The sequence below is a fragment of the Mesoplodon bidens genome (genome assembly GCF_964165515.1).
Source record: "Mesoplodon bidens genome assembly, chromosome: 5".
Taxonomy (NCBI): domain Eukaryota; kingdom Metazoa; phylum Chordata; class Mammalia; order Artiodactyla; family Ziphiidae; genus Mesoplodon; species Mesoplodon bidens.
In genome coordinates this window covers 60,997,605-61,013,938 of record NC_138161.1, presented here as the reverse complement: position 1 = coordinate 61,013,938, position 16,334 = coordinate 60,997,605, and the positions used below count along the sequence as shown (strand labels likewise).

Sequence of the window (16,334 nt, the reverse complement as noted above, 5' to 3'; positions counted from 1 at the left end):
ATCAGTTTTTAATCTCACAGGTCAAAAAGTCTGTGCACCATGTAGGTAGGTTCTCTGCTAAGGGTCTCACAAAGCTGAAAATGAGGTGTAGGCTGACTTGTGTTTTCGTCTTCAAAATTTATTCAGCTAGTCAGTAGAATTCAGTTCCTTGCAGTTATAAGATTGAGGTTCCCACTTTCTTGGTGGTTGTCAACCAGGGGCTGTTCTCAGCTCACATAGGCCTTTTGCTGTTCCTTGCCAAATGATCTTTTCCCAAACATGGCAGTTTGCCCCTTGCAGGCCAGGAGGATAATTTCTCATGCTTTGAATCTCTCTGAATTAAGGAAGGGCTCAGTCCCTTTCAAGGGCTCACCCAATGAGGTCAGGATCACCCAATATAATCTCCTTTTTGATTTACTCAGTCTGTTGATTTGTAATCTAATCACACGATTTCTACTAGTTCTACAGTACATAAATCTTGGGGGCCATCTTAGAATTATGCCTATTTCAGACAGTTTTCCTCTGAGTTGGGGGGAACATGGGGTGGGGTGGACAGGATGAAATCTATTTGGGGACTTAGCAATAGGAGACCAGCCAGGAGGCTGTGGCCATCACAGAGAAAAAGTGGTAGAAAAGAAATGCATGGATAATGGGGAAGATACCATAATGGGTAAATTTACAGGACCTGCTGTCCTTCTGCCTAAAATGTTCTTTTCCTACCTTCCCTCATGTCTGGCTCCTTCTCACCCCACTCATTTTCCTACCCACTTGCCCCTTCTTTACATCCTCCACTATCCTTAAACACATCACCCAACTTACTTCCTTTGTGATACTCATTTTACATTAACATTTTTTTCATCTATCTACTCCACTCAACTCCCAGCTCAGTAAGGACAGAGACAATGTCCCATTTGCACATCTGTGTATTTCCAGAATAAGACCTGGTATATAGTAAGAACTCAATAAATATTGAATGAATGAAAGGCTAAATGAATGGGTGAGCAAATGATATGGAAGGACCAAAGAAGAGTCCAAAAGCCTGAGTGTTGGGTGTGGATGTCTGGAAGAAAGGCAGGAAGTGGAAGCAGATTAAGGGATGTAGGGAAATAGAAGATCTATTTCAGATAATTTGAGTTTGGGACAACCATGGAGCAATCATGCAGGTAAGTCCAACAAGCAGCTGTGAATGTATGTGTGGATATACCACAGAAAAGACAACAATATCCAACAAGAATAAGAAACTGTGCTTTGACCATGTAAAAGCATGTGCTGTAGAGTGAATGTTTGTGCCCCCCCAAAATTCATATGTTAAAATCCTAACTGCCAATGTGATGGTATAGGAGGTGGGACATTTGGGTGGTGATTAGGGCTCCACCCTCATGAATGGGATTAGTGCCCTTATAAAAGAGACTCCAGAGAGCTCCCCTCAGCCCTCCCACCGTGTGAGAACACAGCAAGAAGACTGCCGTCTACAAACCAAGAAGTGGGTTTTCACCAGGCATCAAATCTGCCAGCACATTGATGCTGGACTTCCCAGCCTCCTGAACTGTGAAATATAAATATTTATTGTTTAAGTCACCCAGTGTATGGTATTTTTGATATAGCAGCCCAAGCAGACTAAGACAGCATGAAAACTTGATTTTAAAATAAGCCTTCATTGGATATTACTCATCTCTATTTACAAAATCTCTGCTACTTGGAATAGTTGTCACTATGAGGATTAGAATTAATGTTAGGATACAGGCAGGGCTAAGCATCCTCTTTGGGCACAGTTCCATCATTATCTGAAAAACTGTGGGAGAACATAAAGGCACACAAACCAGCATCTAGAGTCTTCAAGGTTAAAGGTGTGTGAATATAAGGCTGGGATATGCTGGGCCATCAACCAGCACTGGTAGAAGCTCTCCGGCAACCCAGTGTTGTTATGCTATGCTTTTTATTCTTTCTCCCTTTCTCTGCTCACCTCCTTCAATGAGTACTCCATCTATCTTGTCTCAGCCTTTCTGCTCTGTTCACTCAAATACCCCTTTCTCTCTAAGTTTCTCCAACCAAATTATTTTTCTCCTGCCACATGTATCAACCTGAGTATTTCTCTAGTAACCTCTTTCAACTTGTCTTTAGAACCTTTCTCATCATGTCTATCCTCCCTCCCCTCCCTTTCACAGGTACACTGCAGTGGTCATGCCAGTTCACTACCAACATGGCACAGGACAGAGCTCCTGTCGGCGCGTGGCCCTCATGATCACGGCTGTCTGGGTGCTGGCCTTTGCCGTGTCTTGCCCTCTCCTCTTTGGCTTCAACACCACAGGTAACAGTGACGGCCCCACTTCCAACAGCGGCGTGATTCACAGCACATCTGAATGGTTGTGAGTGGTGCTGAGCCCTGAAATGTCTGACCCCTGCTCAATGTAATCAAATGAGGATGCTATAGACTGCAAAGGGTTGGCCTTTATTGATTACAAATAAAATAGAAAACAAAACCTCTTCAATTAATGGCACAATAATAATGTTCTGCCCCAATTAATGAAAAGTCTGCTTACTCCTATTTTGAAAGAAAAGCCATTGTATTCATTTGAAGAAATGTGCCAGTTAAAAAACTATGCTATATGAATAATTCAGGTGAAGTTTACTAACGAAAAGATGATAATTCATAATGGATTTACAATGCAAAATAACATATCATGAAAGCCCTGGAGTAGGGTATACATTTCTAACTTTTTTATTCAACAAAAATCTTTTCTGGTGTTTGGGAACTAGGATGAATTCCTAAATTACTAGAGGATGTATTTTATATTTTTTAATATGCAAAAATTTTGGCCATGGTGCTTGGCACATGGTACATCTTCTATTGGATGGATGGATGGATGGATGGATGGATGGTTGGATGGATGGATGGATGAGTGGATGGGTGGACGGACAAATGGATGAACAATGTGTATATCTGAGTTGTCTGGGATTTTAGATATGACACCAATCTGAACTGACACCTCACAGTGCCTTCAGCGTCTGTTCCATGACCATCTTTCAGCCTCAAGAATTTCATGTGTTGAATGGAAACTATTAGCACATACAGTATGGTTACAGGTATTGAAAATAAACAGAGTGTTCACTAAGAGAAAACTGATTGACTCATGTTCTAGTGTTCATCTGGACTTCTTAGTTTCTCCATTTGAATTGTTTCATTCAATTCCTACTATGTTCCAGGTTCATGAATTGCTGGTATATATGTACAAGTCATGTAGCTGTGTACTTATGTGTATACAGATATATTATATGTAACACATTACATGTAAATACAGGCAAATCTTAACTTACATATAGTCCTCAAAGAGTCATTTGCTGGTCAATTATTTAGAAGTCAAAATACATTTAGGAAGACAGAGGCTCTGGAGTCAGAAAAATCTAGATTCAAACTCCAGTTCTGCTGCTTAACAGCTGTGTCTGCTTGAACAAGTTACTTAACTTTTCTAAGTTAAGCTTCCTTGTTGATAAATTTGTGATAACAATATAGCACGGCATAAACTTGAACAAAATCAAATATGTGGACTAGGTCTATGTATTTAGTTAGGAAGTTTTCAGTATTTATTTTTATATATGGCCTCCTACAAGTAAGTCCAGCAACTTCATCTCTAAAATTATATGTTAGGTTGAACTCTTTATAATAGATGACATATTACTGCATGTGTCATATGTCTTTACTTATTACTGTTCAGGGTTGTAATCAAACCATGCGTATCTTTATACGTGATTCAGGGTGAACTTTGACTCTCTATAATTTTCATTGACTCTAGAATCTAAGCCTACATATGTTATAACTCCACTCTACCTCCTTCACAGAGTTCTTTTACAAGTAAGTGAGGATTAAATTGGGATAACATACATAGATGTGCCAAGCACATATCACCTGCTCAAGGTTAGGCTTGTTTCTCTGCTGCATTAGAGGTTAAGTAGCCAAGTTATCCAACAAAGATGTGCCTGGTTAACTCAGGGTGTTCCTAAAATATGATGTTGTTATTGTCTTTGCATTACTCTTTAATGCTTCCCATTATCAGTCACCAGTGTCACGTTATAAACACAAACATGCATTTGCACACACATGCACCAAGGCGACATTCTCTAACACGACTGTAGAAGCTGACTCTGGCGCTCAAATACCATTTCAATGAGTCTAAATGTGCCTTGGGGGTTAGTCCGATAACTAAGCCACTTTCTATATCCATGTTTCTATGAGAAAATGCCTTCTAAGTTGGAATTTGTAGTATGGGCCACTTCCTACCACTGCTAGACCAAGGCAATCTGTAACCCGGCCAGCAGCAAAGCCCCACCAACTTTTGCTGGGCGGAGTGATTCCTCTTCCTCATTCTTAGAGGCTGGCAGAGGCGGTCTTTCTCATGCGCGTGTGCGGGCACACACACACACACACACATACACATGCACACACACATATACACACATAGAGACACACACATACACACACATACACACAGATATACAGACACACAGATACACACACACACACACACACACACGGTAACACTTGGTCAAAATCTGACATCAGACAGAGTTCCCAGTTAAAGTCAACATATAAAGTGAAGAACAGTGATGACCTAATCACAGTGTTGTTCCCACCAGTGACATCTTTATTGTTTCAGAAACAAAACTCAGAAAAATCTTTCCAAAAGGATTTTCAAATATAGAATTGAGAAGACAAAAAATGCTCATGACTTACCACGTATAGGCTCACTTCTTTCTCATCTCTCTCTCTCTGTCTCTTACTTTTAAATGTATTAATTAGACTACAGTAGGCTCTCCACGTATTCATGTATTGTGCTCAAGTGTCAGGTCCATTGCAAAAGCCCAGTAGATACTAGCTAGTGTTATTGTTGTTATTATGATTATGTATTAGAAAATGTTCCTCTGCCTCAAAATTTAACTATGCCCCTCCTCCAACGGATATCTAAACAGTGGTAGTCCTGTTGGTGGTCAGAGAGCAGCCTAGTCATCTCATTCTAGAACATTAGTTCAGGGAATTCGTGAGCAGGACTCAAGGCAGAGAAGCCCCACCAGCCTTCTCTGCCTCAGTCTGACCTTCACAGCAAAGCTTCATTATCTTGATAGATGTGGGTTCCTCCAGCACCTCTTACAGCTCTAAGGAATTTCCCAAGTTCATCCAAAAGCCCAATATAAATGACTTCTCTCGGCCATTTATTTCTACTCCTCCTGTGAGAAGGAGAGGAGAAAAGGGCAGGATACTGCCAACAACACCTGATATTGGCAGTGGCTGGATTTTCATGAGGTGCAACACAAAACAGAACTTTCTGACAGGGCTCTTCTTTTAAGGAAATGGGCTGCCACGTGGGACTCTGAATTGTCAGAGAATGTAACGTAGAGGAAAGTTGAATTTCAGGTTCTTCTATCTTGGAATTGCTCTTATTGTCCGAAGAAAGAGTGACATGCATGTCTGGATACACACCTAAAGCAGGATCTTGGGTCACGGAGAGTTCCAAGGCTGTGGGGCCTGGCTGACCTGTGTTGCCCCAGGTCCCAGCAGAGACCCAGCAGTCAGGAGCCAAATATCACATCCTCAAGAGCCCCTGATGGCAGCGGAGGATGGAGTGTTAGTGCTAGAGGAAACCTGAAACATCCCTGATCCTTTTATTTTACAGATAAGAAAAATAACTAGTATTTAAGTGTCTGTTAAATCAGATAGTTATTGGGTTATTAAAAATTCCAGAATGGATAAGCAATAGCTGGTGACCAGGGTTTAAGAAACTTCCAAGGGCAGAAAAACTTAAAGTTGAGAAAGTCCAACCAACTGACATAATTTTCCTCTGAAACAAAGAAATGGAGGAGGGCTATTTAGATTTTAGCAATAGAACGCCTCACCTGGCTTTCAGAGCCCTGCATCTGGGGGTAGGGGGACTTGGCTGAGAAGCACAAAGAGAATACTAGGCTCATCTTCGATCAGATTCATTAAGATCTCCTGTCTTCGGAAACAAATTGAGGACAAATCCTTCAATGAACTAGAAGTTCATGAATCTCTCAACTCAACTTGCTTTTGACTTTGCCATTCACATGACTGTGGGGCTCAAGTTCCCAGGCTAGCGCACGAAAGACATCTAGTGTATCACCGAGCACAGCGCCTTGAATACAGCAGGTGCTCTGTAAACTTGTGTTGAATGAGTCAGTGGATGAGTCCTCCTCATAGTTCTTTCCTCCTTAGCTGTTGAGATTAGTTGGGATAAACATCCCTATCTCGGAGGATGGGGAGTAGCCTCCTGGCCTTCCCTATTATGCTCCAGCTAGTGACTGCTGATGTGCTTATGGAAAATGCTCATCTGTACAGTCTGCTCGTTTATTCATCATTCATGTATTCATTCATTCAATAACTGTCATGCTGACAGCACACTACCCTTTCAGTTAAATAATCAAGACAAGGCACCTCATCTCCTGGGGAAGCCTAGCTCCTGGGGGCCTCACTGCCCTCACCACCTCCTCAGGACTCAGCAGAGAGAAGCTTTCAGAATTGCTGTGCGTGGTGTTTCACTCTGCGCTGCCCACAGGACACACACCCAGGCCAGGCCTGGCAGAGGCTGGGGCAGGGCCCCACTCACTGCCCAACCGCCTCCAGCATCACTCTGCCTGCTGACAGGCCTCACGGGGGTGCATAACATGGAGAAATTCTGGGAGAGGCTGCAAAACTCTGTCTAAGGACAGGCAGCAGTTTCTTAGGTAGGGAAGGAAGGAAGGGATGACAATGCAGGTTCGGGGATTTATACTGAAGATCTTCATTGATCAGCGATTTCGAAATAGCTATGTGCTCTCTCTTCACTCTGTTTCTCATACATATGCTTTCAATATTTCAACGTTTCAATATTTCAATGCTTTTAATGGAAAAATAAATACTTGCACATGATAAAACATAAGGTATAATGAGGTCTATATACAGACTTACCTGTACGTCTCCCTTCTACCCTAGATTGCCAGTCCCCCTGTGCCCTCCCTAGAAGTGAACACCCATATTCTTAAAAGATAATGCTTGGGACTTCCCTGGAGATCCAGTGGTTAAGACTCCGAGCTTCCACTGCAGGGCGCACGGGTTCAATCCCTGGTCAGGGAACTAAGATCCTGCACACCACACTTGAAGCAAGTGCATACACACACCCGTGCGTGGACACATGTGAGTGTGTGTGTGTGTCCATGTTTACACAAATGGAAGCATACTATACCCACTTTGGCTCTTGGCTTTTTAAATGTAGTTGTTAATATATAAAATATAGAGGTCAGCCTCCCAAAACCCAGAGGAGGATAGAGAAGGGTAGATGGTATATCTGCAGAGACGCATGGGGACTACCCAGCACACCAAGGATGGTGACAAGACGAATAGGGGGAAAGTGGCCCTGCCACCCCTGTGACCCCCTCTCACTACAAAACGTGCTGAGGTACCTCCTCATTAGAGGAGGCATTTCAATCATAGTCAGACGCTGACAGCAGGGGAGCTGACTGCAGGGGAGGGGTGATCACTGCCAGCATGGCTGCTTACAGATTCAGAAAGACCACCAGCCACCACCCTATCCTTACTCTCAACCCCACTCCCCTAGAAGACCAGAAGATGCCATTTTGGTGACCACTGTTCAGTTTTATGAGCCATTTCCTAAAAGATGATGATACAGGCTTTGGTGAGATGACATTAATTTTACCTGATTTTTACCCCCCTACAAAGAGAGTCAGAGAAGTTGGAGTAGCTCATAAAGATTCTGGTGGCAGTGCCATCATTAAAATGCCCGACCGAGCACTGAATACATGCTTTCTTGTTCATTTTGTTTTAATTCTTAGCTGTTGCTCCCTTCTCTCCCACACAAATATTGTTCCCTATAAGTCTCTCTCCAAATTTTCATTCCAAGTGATACCTTCCCTTTCAAGTTCAAAAAGCTCAGAGGAAGAATATAATAAATAATAGTAAAGAATAACTAATAATAATAGTTACCATTTCGTCTCACAACCACTACATGAGACAATATTTTTGTCCTTCTTTTACAGACCATGAAACTGAGACTTGGCATAGTTAAGTAACATGACCAAGGTCACACAGTTAGTAAATGGAGACCTGGGTCTCCCACTTCAGGCTGCCTGGACTCTACCTACCTCCATAGACCAAGAAGCAGAATGAGGGGACCATGTGGCCACGGCCCTCTCCCCACCAGTTCACATCTGAGGCTGCATCTTCCGAGGCCAGAGTTTGGGTTGGAGAATGCCCATCCCTTTATTAAGATTGGCTGGATGTACCAACACCTGTTGCTGGCAGGACAAAGTGCAAATTTGTCATACCCCCATAGTAGAGAGAGGTGGAGAGTCAAAATCATAGAAAGAACATTGGTTTGGGAGTCAAAATGACTAGAGGAACACATCCAGACTGTGTGATGTTAGGCCACTTACCGAATAGCTCTGAGCCTTAGTCTGCTCATCTGAGAATAGAGACAGTAATGGCATCTGCCTACATCATGTTGCACATTTATTAGGTAAGATAATGTGTCTAAAGCCCTTGGAATCACCTGGAAGATATTAGTTTCCTTCCACTTTCTTTTTCAAGATGGGGCAAGTTGTAGGCCTTACTCTGGCTCCTGGAGGGATCTCAACATCTGCTAGTGAAGAAGACAGAGCTGCAGGGCCCCCTAAGGAGGAAGGGAAGGAGCGTTTCAGGACATAAAGCAAGGACAAGGATGTGCCTCGATTCACATTGCCCATGATGACAGTAGGTTTACTGGCCCTTTTCCCAACTCAACCCTGAGCAGTACTGGGATTCACCGAAAAATAGACTGGCCTGTATTCAGCCACCACCTGCCCAACAACTCAGATTCAAAATCGGGGACCTGGCACTCTCAGCAAAGAAGGCTTCCTCCTTTCTTTCATTGCGTGCAACAATCCTCTGATGCCTCCACACAGGCAGGCCCTTTTCTGGGGGCCTCACCCCTCCTGGGAGCCTCTGCTCTGTTGCTCTGTGACACCCCCCGACCCCAGCCTCCCAGGCCGTGTTCCTCTGTGACGCTTAGTACAGCATACGGAAGGGATCGTCTGTCTGTCTAGACTGGGAGCTCCTTCAAGGGAGGACACTGTGTCTTATTCATCTTTGCAGTCCCATTGTAGAGCAGTGTCTGGCATGTGATCATTAGTAAATTTTCTTTTTAGTGAACTGTGCATGACATCGGGATGAATTAGACCTCCTATGCTCAGCGAGAGGACGACGTAGGTGTCTAAGATGGCACCCTCACGAGTTAACAATCAGGCCATGTGTGCTAACTGCACAGTAAAGGGCTGTGGGGCACAAAGGAAGTAAGAGTCCCTCCTGACTGAGAAAATCAAGCAAGGAAGCCTCCACGGAGGAGGCAGCACATAGGCCGGGACATGATGAGGGGGTAGGTGGGACTGGCCAGTGCTTCTCGAAGCTCCACTGTGGATTCGATGGTGGAGACACCACACAGGATGTGAGGTCTATTTTGTGCCCCCCGCCAAGGTCCCATACTTGGCCAACTACTCTGCTCTCTCCCCTTGTCTCACTCCCAGGAGACCCCAGCATCTGCTCCATCTCCAAGCTCCACTGTGGATTTGATGGTGGAGACACCACACAGGATGTGAGGTCTATTTTGTGCCCCCCGCCGAGGTCCCATACTTGGCCAACTACTCTGCTCTCTCCCCTTCTCTCACTCCCAGGAGACCCCAGCATCTGCTCCATCTCCAACCCTGACTTTGTCCTCTACTCTTCAGTGGTGTCCTTCTACCTGCCCTTTGGGGTGACCGTCCTCGTCTATGCCAGGATCTACGTGGTGTTGAGACAGAGGAGACGGAAACGGATCCTCACTCGACAGAACAGTCAGTGCATCAGTGTCAGGCCCGGCTTCCCCCAACAGGTAAGCACCCTGGAGGGGCAGGAGGAAGACAGCATCCAGCCCCGTGGCCTCCAGCCTTGTGTCCAGCAGTGCATGCTTTTGCCTGTTCTGCCACATCGGGGACACACATCTGATACCCACCTTTTAATCAGCAGATATTGGCTAGGCTTTAAAGGTAGGAAATCCAATCTCAAAAGTGCATTGATGGTCTTCCCTAGAGCACACTTGACTTAGCGAGATGATAGGATAGGTTCTGGGCTTGTTCTGTTCCCCTTCAAGTCTTTCATTGCCCATAAATGGCCAGCTGTTCAGATGTCACACAGGTGTGAAGTTTTAGTGTGGCAGCTTTACCATTCGCTGATGCCGGGTTTCCAGGAATGACTTTTTGGCCAGATCATTACATCAGGAATCACTGGGGGTCCATTGAAACTTCTTGTCCTTTCTAGATCTGCCTCTGTGTTGAGGCACTAACCAGCTGAGGGAATGGGAGATGCTGATGACACATTTTATTAGGTCTTTCAAGGCTCTGAAAAGGAAGGTCACTGAAATCTTCTGATGGCTTGGGCTGTAAATTCTGCTCATTCCAGTGCCTGGCACATGCTTCAAGGTGTACTTGAAGCATGAATGGATGAATACCAATCACTTGCAATCTGCTAGGGAAGAGACAGCAGGAATATTATACAGCCTCTGCCTTCATGTAGCTTAGAATCTTAGACAAGCAAATAAAACACACCTCCACCCAAAATTAATGAGCAGCCCAACACTGACTGGGATGTTTGCCAAATGTGAGATGAAGACAACTACGCATCTAAATATTAAATGCTGGAGAGGTTATGAGAAGACAAAAGTCCATGTGCACCGGAAAGGCTTCATAGAGTAAGAATTGAGTTTGATGTTGAAGGCAGGTACACATTGGATGTCTAGATCAACCTATAATGACTTGAATGAGAATCAGAACCTCAAACTCAAAGTCCCAAGACTTGCGTAGAGCAAAAATATTGGCCCCTGTGAAACAGGAGGTCAGGACCCAATACGGAGGATAAGAGCACACTGTATTCAAAGCATTGTCACCTATATGGCCCAACTATATAGAGCTTAACCCACAACTGTTTCTCCTTCAACCCACCCTAGTCTTCCTGGCTACGTTTGCACCCCATGTGACAGTTTTTCAATAAGGGCCAGATTTCCATCAGATGCCATGGGGAAAATGGTGAGTAAGCGATGCCTTTGACTGTAGGAAAAGAATAAGAGACTCTTTCTCGAGACATTGGCTTGACTTAATTCTGCTTCCACCCCAAAATCAAATTTAGCGCCAACCTCACACTTGCGCCTGTAATAAATAACAGATCTGAGATTCTGCCTGATTTGAGCTTCAGAATAGGCATTATCAACTAATATTCCAAAAGCATATGACTGTTGGGCTAGATTCCAATGACCAGAGCCAAGGACTCTTGGATGTGTTGTGAAGATACCATCCAGAACAACCTGCATTAGAGGAAACAGGGCATTGCTGAAACAGACATGAGCAGATCCAAGAAAAGCCGAAAAGGGAGACTAATGGGAAACTTTCAAGTGCCTTATTTGCCATTAAATATGGGGAAAACCAAGACAATTTCATAGTCACCCTGATTCTTATCCTTCCAATTCAAACCAGCCCCAAGAAAGCCAAGTGCTGCATGGAGCCTGAAGGTGTTAGATAAAAGACCAGTATTCCTCTCCCTGAGCTCCACAGCCAAGTAAATATTAGGAATGAAGCTTCAAAAACCCATAATGATGAATGTCTAAGCCTTGTCTAATCTCCATATAGTTAATTAACCACTTTTACACGGGCCGGATGTAGCTATTACAGACTCTTGCTGAAAATGATTTTTTTTAATAGATAAGAGATTTAAAGTCCGAGAAGGCTCCAAGGCCAAAAGAAGGAAAAGTGTTGACTACAGAGGAGAGATTGAAGAGTCAAGAAGCTGGCATTGCCTGGAGTGTGGAGAATTGGGTTCTGTCCTGCCATCTGGGAGTGGAGGGCTCTGCCAGCCAGATCCAAAGCAACCCAATGTTTCTTCATGTCAGTCATGGAGGTGGTGATAAAAGTTTGCAGAGAGAGCTGAAAAATACACTCATCAATATAGAATCTTGGAAGAATCACTTTCCTTCTACATGACTGAATTTCCAAATCTGTGAAATGGAGGCAAGCTGTACTAGATCAGTGTTCTCAAATATAAGATTTCATAAATTTTTTTTTTTTTTTTTGGCTGTGCTGGGTCTTCGTTGCTGTGTGGGCTTTCTCTAGCTGCCGTGAGCGGGGCCTACTCTTCGCTGTGGTGCATGGGTTTCTCATTGCAGTGGCTTCTCTTGCTGTGGAGCATGGGTTCTCGATGCACAGGCTTCAGTTGTTGCAGCACACAGGCTCAGTAGTTGCAGCACGTGGGTCCTAGAGCTCAGGCTCAGTAGTTGTGTCACACGGGCTTAGTTGCTCCGCAGCAAATGGGATCTTCCCGGACCAGGAATCAAACCCATGTCCCCTGCATTGGCAGGTGGATTCTTAAGAACTGCGCCATCAGGGAAGTCCCAAATCTGAGATTTCATAAGCATTCTCAAAAATTTGTCCCTAGTCCTTTAGTTTCAGAAATAATGCATCTTTTAGAAGATCACTAGATGCCAGCTCAATCATAAAATATAATCTTGGTTACAAATGGTCATTCAGATAAAACACAGTATACTTACATTAATTATTAGAAAATTCCATCAAAATGAAAACCAAATTTTAAAAAATATGTTATGATAGGATTCCTACAAACACCTCTGTGGAGCACAGTTTTTAAAACACTAAATAATCTTGAAGCCCAGTTACATTCATTCATTCATTTATTCAATAATGTTTCTACGTTTGTACAGTGTACCAGCCCTGTGTGTCCAGAAAACTATGATTCCTTGAACTAAGGAGAGACTAGTGAATGTTCTTGGTTGTTGACACTGACTAACTTATATAAAAAAGGAATTTACTGGAAGGATATCAAGTAGCTCAGACTCAACGAGAAGGCTGAAGAACAGCTTCAGAAGATGCTGTTCATGCCTAAGGAAGAATCTGGTTCAAATACCTAGGACACTGGACATTGACTGTCACACTGCTAGATGAATTCCGAAGTCTCCCTGCTTCATGAGCTCTAATTCAAGGTTGTAGGTGTGAATCTCCAATTGGCTGGGCTTGATTCAGGTACCAGAGTTCTAGCTGCCCAGCGGGGAGGTCAGGGAGAGTGAATATCTGGCTTTTATGGCTTTAGTAAGGGTGCTGGGGAGTCCTGCCTTCTACTCAAGATTGACACAGCATCTGATTTTTCAAACATGGAAAGAAGTTCAGACGTTGGCACACACACGTCCTCCCAAAATACCAGAAACTTTCACGTATCTTCAGTTTCCTACCCTCAGAGTCTGCTCATCCCAAACCTGTTTCTTTTCATTTCCTTTCTATTTTACAAATGAGGCTCAGAGACATTTAATTAACTTGCCCAGGATGCACCAACTAAGTAGGAAGCTGAGATGAAAATCCTGGATTTTTAAAAACTTTTTATTATTGAAAATTTCAAAACTAAAAAAGTAGAAAGACAAATATAACTAAGCTTTCAGTAGTCATCAGCCAGCTCCAGCAATTATCAACTCATGGCCCCGTCTTCTTTCAACTACACTCCCACCTACATTCACACACCCCCCACTGGATTGTTATGAAGCAAATCTCAAACATAACAACATTACAGCCAAAAATATTTCTCGAAGACTCTCTAAAGGATATGGGCTCTTTTATAAAACACATAACCACAATACCACATCACACTAAAAAATTTAATAATAATTCCTTACTATCATTAAATATCCAGTCAATGTTCAAATTTCCCCAATTGTCTTACAGATTTTTTATAGTTGGTTTATTTGAATCAAAATTCAAATAAGACCCATACCTGGTAAGTGGTGGTGGTGTTGTCACTGCAATTTATTTGTTGAAGAAACTGAGTCATTTGTCTTATCGTTTCCCACTTTCCAGATTTTTCTGCTTACATCTCAATGGTGCCATTTAACATTTTCCTCTGTATATCCAGGTCATTCTACCTTAAAAAGGCCAGGCTATAATTCTATTCTACCCTCCTCACAGGATTATTGTGATTCTCAAATGTTCTTTATGTGGTAGGTGCTTTTGAGTTGTAAAGGCAGAAGCAGATTTTGTTTGCCTTAACTTCCCATGAGCCCACCACTCCCAGATGCACCCTCTGTAGGTTTCACACAATGATGGCTTCTTCTTCCTTCATTGCATTCTGTTTCCCTTTCAGGAACATTCAGAAGATAAACAATATCCCCAGAAATGTCAGGACCCTCTCTTGTTACACCTACAGCCCCTCTCCCCTGGTCAGACACACATGGAGCTGAAGCGCTACTACAGCATCTGCCAAGATACTGTCTTGGGAAGACCAGGCTTCCAAGAAGGGGAAGGAGAGTTGAAAAGGGAGGGGAGGACTCGGAACTCCCTCAGCCCCACCATGGCACCTAGGCTCAGCTTAGAGGTTCGAAAACTCAGTAATGGCAGGCTGTCGACATCCCTGAAGCTGGGCCCCCTGCAACCTCGGGGAGTGCCGCTGCGGGAGAAGAAGGCAACCCAGATGCTGGTCATGGTGCTTGGTGAGTCAGGTTAAGTTGGGATGGGTTGGATTATGTTGGGTTAGGTTGAGTTCAGTGGAGCTGGTGGAGGATACTAAGGTAACCATATTTAACAGAAATTGGAAATCCAACGACTGTAATATTTATAAATGTTTATAATGTAAATGAAAAGAGTTTGTGAATAAATCTTAACTCTGGTGGAAATTCAAAACACCTAGACTGAAATTTATGAAACCGAACAAGTCACATAATTGAGCTGTGTTTTGTGTCTATCACTTGGAATTATAATGGATAAATCAAATAATAAGTAAGATAATGATTCATTAAAAGCATCTAGCACATACTGGATATTTCCTACCTGCTTACCTATTTTAAAATATTAAGTGAAAAATGTGAGGATGCAAAAAGACTACTGTCATATGGTATTATAACGTCTAGATTATTTTAAATACAGAGAAAAAAAGACTGAAAATTAATTCACTCAGATGTCAAAAGTGATTGATTGTCTTTGTGTGGTGGGTGATTATTTCACTTCTTCTTACTTTTGCATATTTACCCAGTTTTCCATAATGTATAAAATCAGGGCTGGTTTTTATAGTAGAAAAATATAAATTTATTTAAATAAAGAAATTAAAAATTGATAAGTTGCGGTACCATACAGAGTTAGTGAAGGTGAACATATCCTGTTCACTGTCACAGACAAGCCCCAAACTACTTATGCCTTAGGGGCTTCTCCTATCCAGGGAATCTCTATGTTAATCCCCTCAACAACCTTAACTATATGAATTGCATCTTTAACGTCTTTTTTCCTATCAGTGCCTAGGAACCTATCTTGCATGGATAGACATAAAATAAATATTTGAATTGAATTGAGAAGTAGAAAGGACTAGCGAAGGACTATCTAAAGATCAAACCAGAAAACTGATTTAGGAGCAAAGGCGTGGGATGAGTCAAAGATGTTAGCATCTAGTTTTCTCACCTAAAAAAAAAAAAGTGACTAATCACACCTGCTTCATAGGGTTGGTGTAAAAATTAAAAGGGTATGTGAAACTTCCAGGGTAGTAGCTGCCGTAAAGTAGACAACTGTGACTCATTTCCACGTTACAACAAACGGAGTAAACAAACTCCTGACCCAGTTTTTCTCTTCCTTTGCAACCTAGGGACCTTCATTGTCTGCTGGCTGCCCTTCTTCTTGACCCACATTCTCAATACCCACTGCCAAGCATGCCACGTGTCCCCAGAGCTCTACAGTGCCACCACGTGGCTGGGCTACGTGAACAGCGCCCTGAACCCCGTGATCTATACCACCTTCAACATCGAGTTCCGAAAAGCCTTCCTTAAGATCCTGTCTTGCTGAAGGAGGAGAGAAGACTCCCTGTGCCCACCTTTAGCTGCCAGGCCACCAGGCCACTGGCCAGGGCCTTCTCAAAACGCAGTGTGATGTCTGCTGGCATGTGGCAGGAAGAAGATCCCTGAAGGCAAGATGTTCCTGAGTAGCAGGTGTAACCAACTGCTTCCTCCAGAACAGACAGTTCTAGCTCCCCAGCTAAACTCTGACTTCACTCTGGCAATCTTCAAGTCGTTCGGAGGCCCCCAACTGATAAACAGTCATTTGGCGAGAAGATGATAGAACATGACTCCACACACAAACACAATTTTCATCAGAGGCATGATTCATTGTAGCGAAGGAAAAAGGAACAGATCTCATAATTCTCAACTTGCCAAGGGTCCTTGAAATCTCAGCCAGTAAACTGTCTTGCAGACAGCCGGTCTCACTTCCTTCAAACTTCTAATTAACTGTCAGGCTAACCTTGTACTTTCATGGGCCCA

General features: G+C 43.2%; 1 protein-coding gene across 1 annotated transcript in view; it reads left to right on the top strand.

The window, feature by feature from the left end:
- The window catches only part of DRD3 (dopamine receptor D3), a gene marked incomplete at its 3' end in the record, with an annotated part of 37,003 nt that extends 21,142 nt beyond the window's left edge, over positions 1–15,861 (top strand). The window contains 6 exon segments of the mRNA XM_081234822.1: positions 2,145–2,287; positions 9,688–9,884; positions 10,995–11,021; positions 11,023–11,073; positions 14,180–14,525; positions 15,665–15,861. Of these exon segments, the coding sequence (XP_081090948.1) occupies positions 2,145–2,287; positions 9,688–9,884; positions 10,995–11,021; positions 11,023–11,073; positions 14,180–14,525; positions 15,665–15,861 (961 nt within the window).
- Positions 15,862–16,334: the final 473 nt, after the last annotated feature.